The 12115-nt window shown below is 46.1% G+C and overlaps 1 protein-coding gene across 4 annotated transcripts in view; it reads right to left on the bottom strand.

The window, feature by feature from the left end:
- LOC139257614 (serine/threonine-protein kinase B-raf-like) overlaps nucleotides 1-12115 on the bottom strand; it is a 158790-nt gene that overhangs the window by 23571 nt on the left and 123104 nt on the right. For all 4 annotated transcript variants that reach the window (XM_070874549.1, XM_070874550.1, XM_070874551.1 and 1 more), the window contains exon 4: nucleotides 5003-5105. In XM_070874549.1, the coding sequence (XP_070730650.1) occupies nucleotides 5003-5105 (103 nt within the window). The remainder of the gene's footprint in view (nucleotides 1-5002; nucleotides 5106-12115) is intronic.

Raw genomic sequence — 12115 nt, 5'->3', positions numbered from 1 at the left:
CCACCAAACAGTAGTAGTGAGGTTGGGGACAGCAAACAAGAAATTAGGGATGTGTGCAATAAAGGTACAGCAGTTATCATGGGCGACTTTAATCTACATATAGATTGGGCTAACCAAACTGGCAGCAATGCGATGGAGGAGGATTTCCTGGAGTGTATTAGGGATGGTTTTCTGGACCAATATGTCGAGGAACCAACTAGAGAGCTGGCCATCTAGACTGGGTGATGTGTAATGAGAAAAGACTAATTAGCAATCTTGTTGTGCGAGGTCCCTTGAGGAAGGGTGACCATAATATGGTAGAATTCTTTATTTAGATGGAGAGTGACACAGTTAATTCAGAGGCTAGGATCCTGAATTTAAGGAAAGGTAACTTTGGATAGTATGAGACGTGAATTGGCTAGAATAGACTGGCGAATGATACTTAAAGGGTTGACGGTGGATAGGCAATGGCAAACATTTAAAGATCACATGGATGAACTTCAACAATTGTACATCCCTGTCTGGAGTAAAAATAAAACAGGGAAGGTGGCTCAACCGTGGCTAACAAGGGAAATTAAGGATAGTGTTAAATCCAAGGAAGAGGCATATAAATTGGCCAGAAAAAGCAGCAAACCTGAGGACTGGAAGAAATTTAGAATTCAGCAGAGGAGGAATAAGAGTTTAATTTGGAGGGGGAAAATAGAGTATGCTGGGAACATAAAAACTGACTGCAAAAGCTTCTATAGATACGTGAAGAGAATAAGATTAGTGAAGATAAACGTAGGTCTCTTGCAGTCAGATTCAGGTGAATTTATAATGGGGAACAAAGAAATGGCAGACCAATTGAACAAATACTTTGGTTCTGTCTTCAGGAAGGTAGACACAAACAAATAACCTTCCGGAAATACTAGGGGACCGAGGGTCTAGTGAGAAGGAGGAACTGAAGGAAATCCTTACTAGGCAGGAAATTGTGTTAGGGAAATTAATGGGATTGAAGGCCGATAAATCCCCAGGGCCTGATAGTCTGCATCCCAGAGTACTTAAGGAAGTGGCCCTAGAAATAGTGGATGCATTGGTGGTCGTTTTCCAACAGTCTATCGACTCTGGATCAGTTCCTGTGGATTGGAGGATAGCTAATGTAACACCACTTTTTAAAAAAGGAGGGAGAGAGAAAACGGATAATTATAGACCAGTTAGCCTGACATCAGTAGTGGGGAAAATGTTGGAATCAATTATTAAAGAATCAATTTGGAAAGCAGTGACAGGATCGGTCCAAGTCAGCATGGATTTATGAAAGGGAAATCATGCTTGACAAATCTTCTAGAATTTTTTGAGGATGTAACTAGTAGAGTGGACAAGGGAGAACCAGTGGATGTGGTGTATTTGGACTTTCAAAAGGCTTTTGACAAGGTCGCACACAGAGATTGGTGTGCAAAATGAAAGCACATGGTACTGGGGTAATGTACTGACATGGATAGAGAACTGGTTGGCAGACAGGAAGCAGAGAGTCGGGATAAACGGGTCCTTTACAGAAAGGCAGGCAGTGACTAGTGGGGTGCCGCAGGGCTCAGTGCTGGGACCCCAGCTCTTTACAATATACATCAATAATTTAGATGAAGGAATTGAGTGTAATATCTCCAAGTTTGTAGGTGACAGTAGGCTGGGTGGTGGTGTGAGCTGTGAGGAGGATGCTAAGAGGCTGCAGGGTGACTTGGACAGGATAGGTGAGTGGGCAAATGCATGGCAGATGCAGTATAATGTGGATAAATGTGAGGTTATCCACTTTGGTGGCAAAAACAGGAAGGCAGAATATTATCTGAATGGTGGCAGATTAGAAAAAGGGGAGGTGCAAAGAGACCTGGGTGTCATGGTACATCAATCATTGAAAGTTGGCATGCAGGTACAGTTGGCCTTCATAGCTAGGGGATTTGAATATAAGAGCAGGGAGGTCTTTCTGCAGTTGTACAGGGCCTTGGTGAGGTCTCACCTGGAATACCTTGTTCAGTTTTGGTCTCCTAATCTGAGGAAGGACGTTCTTGCTATTGAGGGAGTGCAGCGAAGGTTCACCAGACTGATTCCTGGGATGGCAGGACTGACATATGAGGAGAGACTGGATCGACTGGGCCTGTATTCACTGAAGTTTAGAAGGATGAGAGGGGATCTCATAGAAACATAACATTCTGACGGGACTGGACAGGTTAGATGCAGGATGAATGTTCCCGATGTTGTGGAAGTACGGAACCAGAGGACACAGTCTAAGGATAAGGGGTAAGCCATTTAGTACTGAGATGAGAAACTTCTTCACTCAGAGAGTTGTTAACCTGTGGAATTCTCTACCGCAGAGAGTTGTTGATGCAAAGTTCATTGGATAAATTCAAGAGGGAGTTAGATATGGCCCTTACGGCTAAAGGAATCAAGAGGTATGGAGAGAAAGCAGGAAAAGGGTACTGAGGTGAATGATCAGCCATGATCTTATTGAATGGTGGTGCAGGCTCGAAGGGACGAATGGCCTACTCCTGCACCTATTTTCTATGTTTCTATTCATTAAAAATTTTCCAAGGCAGTCAGTAGTGGGCCCATATTATTGTGCTCCATTGTTATGGTATGTTAGCCTTCAAATACCTCCATGGCCTCGCCCCTCCCTATCTCTATAATCTCCTCCAGCCCCACAATCCCTCGAGATGGCTGTGCTCCTCTAATGCTGCCCTCCTGAGCATCCCTGATTATAATCGCTCAACCATTTGGTGGCCGTGCCTTCTGTTGCCTGGGCACCAAACTCTGGAACTCTCTGCCTAAACCTTTCCACCTCTCGACCTCTCTTTCCTCCTTCAAGACGCTCCTTATAACATACCTCTTTGATCAAGCTTTTGGTCACCTGCACTAATTTCTACTTATGCGGCTCAGTTTCAAATTTTTAACGCATAATACTCCTGTGAAGGACCATGGGACGTTTCACTACTTTAAAGGTGCTATATAAATACAAGTTGTTGTTGTTGCTTATTACAAAGGGATTGGAGTTTAAGGATAAAGATGTCTTACCACAATTATACAGGGCCTTGGTGAGACTGCACCTGGAGTATTGATCGCTTTACCCAAGGAAGGATATACTTGCCTCTGAGGGAGTGCAACAAAGCTACACAGACTGAGTCCTGGGATGGGGGGGGGGGCGGATTGTCCTATAAGGAGAGATTGAGTAGACTAGGCCTATATTCCCTAGCCTTTAGAAGAATGAGATGTGATCTATCAAATGCTTCAGGGGTGTGACAGGGTAGATGCAGGGAGGATGTTTCCCCTGGCTGGGGAGTCTAGAACCAGAGATCAGTGTCTCAGAATAAGGGGTCGGTCATTTAGGACTGAGATGAGGAGAAATTTCTTCACTCAAAGGGTTATGAATCTTTGGAATTCTCTGCCCCGGAGGGTTGTGGAGGCTCAGTCGTTGAGTATATTGAAGACTGAGATCGATAGATTTTTGGATACTAAGGTAATCAAGGTATATGGGGACAGTGCGGGAAGGTGGAATTGAGGTAGAAGATCAGCCATGATCTTATTGAATAGCGGCGCAGGCTCGAGGGATCGGATGGCTCACTTCTGCTCCTAATTCTTACATATGTTCTATACTGTACAATTACACTCCACTCCTAAGCTCCAACAGTTTCTTTTCTCAAGGAAACAATATCTTTCATTATGCAGCAATATAGTAATATAGCAATAATGGTGCCCTGAGGTTGGATAAACTTTCAGGAACCGTTGGGACAGCACGGCGATTACACTCGCAGGCACTAACTGCATGAAGAGGGCGGCACAAATTCACAGTCCAGCCTGTTTCTCTGGGGACTGCCGGCTTTACTCTTGCTGCTCCCCGACAAAGGGAACCTACTAGTCCTGTACGCTGCTAATTCAGGCCAGCTTGCTAGCTAAGGACCTACTTTGCCAGAGTTGTTTGCGTGCCCGACCACTGCTGCCAGCTGACATGAAGGAGGCCAAAACCATGTCTCCGATGGTGCCTGGGAACCAAATGTTGCTGGGTCCGGAGCTGGCACAAAATTCAGGTCTTCATATTGGCCTTTTGACAAGCAAACTAGGGGACAGGCAGAGTCAGGGAGACTAGTACTTTACAGCATACAATCAGTGCCAGAGATCACACTGGGCCGTGATGGGCTCAGGCACCTAGAGGATCAAGCAGTGGCATCGAGCCTGTAGACCTCCCGCCATCACAGCTGGAAGTTGCTCCATTGTAAGACTTATCAGGTTTGAGCCTGTAAGATTTAAGATTTGACCTTACACTATGCAGAGTTTGGACTTGAGACAGAGTAACAGAGACACCTGGGTGTTTCTCATCTACCCCTATCCAGGGGTTATCGTTACTTAGAATAATCAACAGAAATACAAGCAATTTATGATAGCATCAGAGGCACAATAATTTTGAATTATTAACACGCACGAACCTATAACCATTAAAGAACTTCATGACAGTTAAAATTGCCTATTACCAAAGTGATTAATACAAAGCAAACACTAACACAGGGTTATTTCCAGCCGTGGTCAACGATCAAAAATAAACCCTCGATTCCCTTTGTAACTGACCAATCTCTTGACTACAGTGTTACAGCCATGTTATACTGTTTTTCTGGATATCTGTCCACCGTGTACGCAATTACCTAGATTTAAAACAAAGGGACACTCTCTCACGATGAATAGGTCTTTCGTTCTCTTATCTTCTGGGGTCTTTTTCAAAGTTCCCAGACAAGACTTTTGCAGCTATGCGATGTTCGAACTCATGAAAAAGTCTTTTGAATCCGCACAGCCTTGTGGGTCACCAAAAATGGACAACCCATGGTTTCAGCCATCTTGGAGCAGTTTGCAAACACAGTTATTAGCAGGAAAAAATATGCTGTAGCCTTACACCATCTGACATCAGCAAGGCCCAAGGATACCACAGTCAGTCAGTGCAGACATTGCTCACTCACAAACCACCAACCATTTACGCATCACAGGTAACCTGCCGCAGGTGCTAGATACTCACAAAGTTGTGCGTGGTTAGTGGAACGTGCTCCAGCACCTCCACCTGCAGTTCCTCCCCCGTTAACCAGGACATATCAGTGTCCCAGCCGATGGGCTTCTTCTCCCTGAAAGCAACACAAACCTCAGTTGGTTTTGACAGAAACCAGACAGGGGGAACAGAGGAAACATAAATCAACATGTGACCAGATCACACACAACCAAACCAAACCGAACCGAACTCTCCTTAAAACAAGTGGTCTGTATGGAAAAGCCGGCTGCAACTCGCTTACCATACCCCGCCCAACTTAAATGGAAATGTCATGTCATGTGTCCTACATGGCTACTGTTTGTACTATCACAAGGTGTGCCACTAGAGGGCACAGCAGTGAGAGACTTATAGATTACCTGTATAGGTGTGCCTGGCCTAGTATAAAAGGCAGGCCACCAGGTATGATCCCCACCCGGGAGTTAACAAATAAAGGACTAAGGTCACTGCAGTTCAAGTACAACACATTGCCTCGTGGAGTCATTATTAGAGCATCCAAGGATATAACCGATCAGGACAAATATCTCAATACAAAGGGGAAGCCGACCCAATCAGCGGTTAACCTTCAACTCATACCAAATCATCATCATCAAAATGGGGCTGATTCCAACTTATTTGGCACCAGCAGCTTTCTCTCCGCCGGTTCTCCTGCTGCTCTCGTGCCCAGAAGCCACACAACCCATGGGGTCCAGTTGCTGCTATCAGAGGCATCGTGCCGCCCCGACCTGTGTGAGAACACCACTGCAGGTCAGGGCTATATATAGAGCTGGAGTGCTGGGCTCTGGAACATCGTGGGTGAAAGTGCAGCGAATGAGGGTACGGGGCCCAGAAGAGCTGACGGCCCAGGGGCAGCACGGATCTACCCACACTGCGATATGTGTGCGCGCACTAGGTCCGTGCAGCAGAGCAGGTCGCCAGTAGTCCTGGTTAACCCTTGCCACTGGATAAAGGCCTAGCTCTGTCAAGCCCGTGTGGTGGCTGGTGTGCAACGGTCACCACACGTTAAAAAAATCCACGCACAGGCATCTTCCACCCCCTCAATTGGAGTTCAGGACTGGAACATTGGGTCCTTCATTGAAACATCCGTGAACTCTCGTTCGAAGGACCGCCTATGATGGCAGTGCAAAAACCCATGGCTCTCCATTCAGGTCCAAGAGGATCCGACACCACAGTGTCAAAGAAGAGAACGGTCAGAGGCCAAAGCTTCAGCGCTGAACAGTCACTGTAACCCTCAATATCAGATCGTTAACTATGGGATTACATCTGGTATGAAACTAGAGTACATGCAGTCTTAGATTTAATTTGTCTGAGACCAGGTTTTGTTCTGCCACCAACATGCACTGATGGTCAGTGCATCCTGTGCCTGTGTGTGTGTGTGTGTGTGTGTGTGTGTGTGTGAGGAGATACACATTGGAGGATTAACACCAGACATTGGTCAGATGGGTACTGTAGCATTGTGGTAATGTCATTGGACTAGTAATCCAGAAGCCTGGACTAATGATCCAGAGACAAGAGTTCAAATTCCACCATGGCAGCTGGGGAATTTAAATTCAATTAACTAAATAAATCTGGAATAAAAAAAACTAGCATCAGTAATGTGAACATGAAACTACCGGATAGTCGTAAAAAACCCACCGGGTTCAGTCATGTCCTTTAGGGAAGGAAATCTGCCATCCTCACCCGGTCTGGCCGATATGCGACTCCAGATGTGGTTGACGCTTAACTGCCCTGTGAAATAGCCTGGCACGTCATTCAGTCGTACCAAACCATTGCGACATAGTCAACACTATGGAAGCACCTTCACCACACGGACTATAGCGGTTCAAGGCGGCAGCTCATCACAACCTTCTCAAGGGCAATTAGGGATGGGCAATAAATGCCGGCCTTGCACCGACGCCCACATCCCAGGAACAAATACATTTAAAAAAAGGTGTAGTGAGAAACATGATCATTCAATTTTACTACTTAGTAAATCAGTCTCATTATAGGGAGCATACGCCTATACCATGGGTACTTGCAATTTGATACATTGGCAAGGGTCACCAAATGGATCTGAAATTAGATATATCTGGGAAAACAACATTTCGGACACGTTGGCCCAGCCCTCCGAGGGCCCGAGGGCGTGCACTCCGACCACAGGGAGACGAATGTTTGACCGCCAGGTAACGGGCACTTTTGCTTTCTCCGAACACAGGAGAGGGAGCCGGAAATGATTGACGTGCACTGCCCTCCCCAGCCCCCTCACCTGTTGGAAGACTGGATGGACCAACACTTCACTCACATCAGTGACTTCCGCTGCGGGCTAGTGCGAACTGGACGGGGTGAGGGGGGGATGTCTTGCCTCTTATCTGTGAGATTTGATCACTCCCCTTAATGTCCCCTTCACTTTCTCCTCCTTCACTTCAGTAACTCAGAACTACATGAATTCATACTGATGATACTTGTGTGTCAGCTGTGGCTCAGTGGGTAGCACTTTCGCCTCTGAGTCAGAAGGTTGTGGGTTCAAGTCCCACTCCTGAGACTTGAGCACAAATCTAGGCTGACACTGCAGTGCTGAGGGAGTGCTACACTGTCAGAGGTGCTGCCTTTTGGAAGAGGTGTTAAACCAAACCCCGTCTGCTCTCTCAGGTGGATGTAAAAGATCCCAGGGCACTATTTCGAAGAAGAGCAGGGGAGTTCTCCCTGGTGTCCTGGCCAATATTTATCCCTCAATCAACATCACTAAATTATCACGTTGCTGTGTGTGGGAGCTTGATGTGTGCAAATTGGCTGCCGCAGTTCCCACATTGCAGTAGTGACTACACTCCAAAAGGACTTCATTGACTGTAAAGCACTTTGGGACGAGTTTGTGAAAGGCGCTATACAAATGCAAGTCTGTCTTTCTAGTAGCTATGTAAATATATAGCAGTGAGCTAGACACAGTATTCTTTATTAGTTCACAGGATGTGGGCATCGCTGGCAAGGCCGGCATTTATTGCCCATCCCTAATTGCCCTCGAAGGTGGTGGTGAGCCACCTTCTTGAACCACTGCAGTCCATGTGGTGAATGTACTCACATTGTGTTGACTATGTTGCAATGGTTTGATACAACTGACTGACGTGCTAGGCCATTTCAGAAGGCAGTTAAGAGTCATCATCATCATCATAGGCAGTCCCTCGGAATCGAGGAAGACTTGCTTCCACTCTGAAAATGAGTCCTTAGGTGGCTGAACAGTCCAATACGAGATCCATAGTCCCTGTCACGGGTGGGACAGATAGTCGTTGGGGGAAAGGGTGGGTGGGACTGGTTTGCCGCACTCTCCGCTGCCTGCGCTTGGTTTCTGCATGCTCTCGGCGATGAGACTCAGCGTCCTCCTGGATGCACTTCCTCCACTTAGGGTGGTCTTTGGCCAGGGACTCCCAGATGTCAGTGGGGATGTTGCAATTTATCAGGGACGCTTTAAGGGTGTCCTTGTAACGTTTCCTCTGCCCACCTTTGGCTCGTTTGCCGCGAAGGAGTTCAGAGTAGGGCGCTTGCTTTGGAAGTCTCGTGTCTAGCATGCGAACAATGTGGCCTGCCCAGCGGAGCTGATCAAGTGTGGTCAGTGCTTCAATGCTTGTGATGTTGGCCTGGTTGAGGACGCTAATGTTGTTGCATCTGTCCTCCCAGGGGATTTGCAGGATCTTGCAGAGACATCGTTGGTGGTATTTCTCCAGTGACTTGAGGTGTCTACTGTACATGGTCCATGTCTCGGAGCCATACAGGAGGGCGGGTATTACTACAGCCCTGTAGACCATGAGCTTGGTGGTGGATTTGAGGGCCTAATCTTCAAACACTCTTTTCCGAGGCAGTTTGGAGGCGGTTTTGAATCTCGTTGTCAATGTCTGCTCTTGTTGATAAGAGGCTCCCCAGGTATGGGAAATGGTCCACGGTGTCCAGGGCCACGCGATGGATCTTGATGACTGGGGGACAGTGCTGTGCGGTGAGGACAGGCTCGTGGAGGACCCTTGTCTTACTGATATTTAGCGTACGGCCCATGCTTTCATACGCTTCAGTAAATACGTCAGCCTGGCGTAAAGAGTTAACCATATTGCTCTGGGTCTTGAGTCACACGTATAGGCCAGGGTGGTTAAGGGCGGCAGATTTCCTTCCCTAAAGGACATTAGTGAACCAGATGCATTTTTACGACAATCTGGTAGTTTCATGGTCAACATTATTGATACTATTTTTAATTCCAGATTTATTTAATTAATTAAATTTAAATTCCGCCGCTGCCATGGTGGAATTTGAACTGACGTCTCTGGATCATTAGTCCAGGCTTCTGGATTACTAGTCCAGTGACCTAACCATACCCGATGTACAGTATATACAGCTTTAAAATATCATTCCTCGAAGTGAGGATGACTTGCTTCCATGTCAAAAAGTTCACAGGTGTTTTAATGAAACATAGAAACATAGAAAATAGGTGCAGGAGTAGGCCATTCGGCCCTTCGAGCCTGCACTACCATTCAATAAGATCATGGCTGATCATTCCCTCTGAACCCCTTTCCTGCTTTCTCTCCATACCCCTTGATCCCTTTAGCCGTAAGGACCATATCTAACTCCCTCTTGAATATATCTAACAAACTGGCATCAACAACTCTCTGCGGTAGAGAATTCCACAGGTTAACAACTCTTGAGTGAAGAAGTTTCTCCTCATCTCGGTCCTAAATGACTTACCCCTTATCCTTAGACTGTGACCCCTGGTTCTGGTCTTCCCCAACATCGGGAACATTCTTCCTGCATCTAACCTGTCCAGTCCCGTCAGAATTTTATATGTTTCTATGAGATCCCCTCTCATCCTTCTAAACTCCAGTGAATACAGGCCCAGTCGATCCTGTCTCTCCTCATATGTCAGTCCTGCCATCCCGGGAATCAGTCTGGTGAACCTTCGCTGCACTCCCTCAATAGCAAGAACGTCCTTCCTCTGATTAGGAAGGAGGAAAACTGAACACAATATTCCAGGTGAGGCCTCACCAAGGCCCTGTACAGCTGCAGTAAGACCTCCCTGCTCCTATCCTCTCGCTATGAAGGCCAACATGCTATTTTCCTTCTTCACCGCTTGCTGTACCTGCATGCCAACTTTCAATGACTGATGAACCATGACACCCAGATCTCGTTAGACCTCCCCTTTTCCTAATCTGCGCCATTCAGATAATATTCTGCCTTCATGTTTTTGCCATCAAAGTGGATAACCTCACATTTATCCACATTATACTGCATCTGCCATGCATTTGCCCACTCATCTAACCTGTCCAAGTCACCCTGCAGCCTCTTAGCATCCTCCTCACAATTCACACTGCCACCCAGTTTAGTGTCATCTGCAAACTTGGAGATATTACACTCAATTTCTTCATCTAAATCATTCATGTGTATTGTAAATAGCTGGGGTCCCAGCACTGAGCCCTGCGGCACCCCACTAGTCATTGCCTGCCATTCTGAAAAGGACCCGTTTATCCCGACTCTCTGCTTCCTGTCTGCCAACCAGTTCTCTATCCACGTCAATACATTACCCCCAATACCATGTGCTTCAATTTTGCACAACAATCTCTTGTGTGGGACCTTGTCAAAAGCCTTTTGAAAGTCCAAATACATCACATCCACTGGTTCTCCCTTGTCCACTCTACTTGTTACATCCTCAAAAAACTCTAGCAGATTTGTCAAGCATGATCTCCCTTTCATAAATCCATGCTGACTTGGACCTATCCTGTCACTGCTTTCCAAATGCGCTGCTATTTCATCTTTAATAATTGATTCCAACATTTTCCCCACTACTGATGTCAGGCTATAATTCCCTGTTTTCTCTCTCCCTCCTTTTTTAAAAAGTGGTGTTACATTAGCTACCCTCCAGTTCATAGGAACTGATCCTGAGTCGATAAGACTGTTGGAAAATGACCACCAATGCATCCACTATTTCAAGGGCCACTTCCATAAGTACTCTGGGATGCAGACTATCAGGTCCTGGGGCTTTATCGGCCTTCAATCCCATCAATTTCCCTAACACAATTTCCTGACTAATAAGGATTTCCTTCAGTTCCTCCTTCTCACTAGACCCTCGGTCCCCTAGTATTTCCGGAAGGTTATTTGTGTCTTCCTTCGTGAAGGCAGAACCAAAGTATTTGTTCAGTTGGTCTGCCATTTCTTTGTTCCCCATTATAAATTCACCTGATTCTGACTGCAAAGGACTTACATTTGTCTTCACTAATCTTTTTCTCTTCACATATCTATAGAAGCTTTTGCAGTCAGTTTTTATGTTCCCAGCAAGCTTCCTCTCATACTTTATTTTCCCCCTCCTAATGAAACCCTTTGTCCTCCTCTGCTGAATTCTAAATTTCTCCCAGTCCTCAGGTTTGCTGCTTTTTCTGGCCAATTTATATACCTCTTCCTTGGATTTAACACTATCCTTAATTTCCCTTGTTAGCCACGGTTGAGCCACCTTCCCAGTTTTATTTTTACTCCAGACAGGGATGTACAATTGTTGAAGTTCATCCATGTGATCTTTAAATGTTTGCCATTGTCTATCCACCGTCAACCCTTTAAGTATCATTCGCCAGTCTATTCTAGCCAATGAAGGACCTAATATTCCAGGTGATATTTAAAATATACAGTACGATTGGATGTCTAAAAATGTTCTCTGTTCCTTCATTCAGTCAGTCCCAGCTTAAAAGGACGTGGAATGAAGGCTAGAAAAGTAAAGCCTAGCAATGACTGTGTACATCGACAGACAGGCACAGCGCTGTGACAGTAGTCGGTGACCAGAGCCATCAACCCTCATTCTGAACAGGCTAGCTCCTCTTAAATAAGTGTACAAAGCAAGGCCCTCTGAACAGGTTCAATGCAAATACCACACAGGCCAATTTCCAGACGATTGATGTTAAGCAGGGCCAGTAACCAGCTGACTAACAGGATAACAACACAGCTTCTACATGCTCCCTTGCATTGATTCCATGATCAGTCTGCTTTAACAACTCCGTGCAGTGCTAGAGCACCTTCAACAGAGAGTACCATCCCAAGGCGTTTCACAGAAGGCAACAAGAGAGAGCTATTAGGACAGGTGGCCAACAGCTTGGT

This window comes from Pristiophorus japonicus, unplaced genomic scaffold (assembly GCF_044704955.1).
Source record: "Pristiophorus japonicus isolate sPriJap1 unplaced genomic scaffold, sPriJap1.hap1 HAP1_SCAFFOLD_889, whole genome shotgun sequence".
In the NCBI taxonomy this organism is placed as follows: Eukaryota; Metazoa; Chordata; class Chondrichthyes; family Pristiophoridae; genus Pristiophorus; species Pristiophorus japonicus.
Note: the sequence above shows the minus strand (reverse complement) of the source record. Positions and strands in the feature narration are given on the sequence as shown.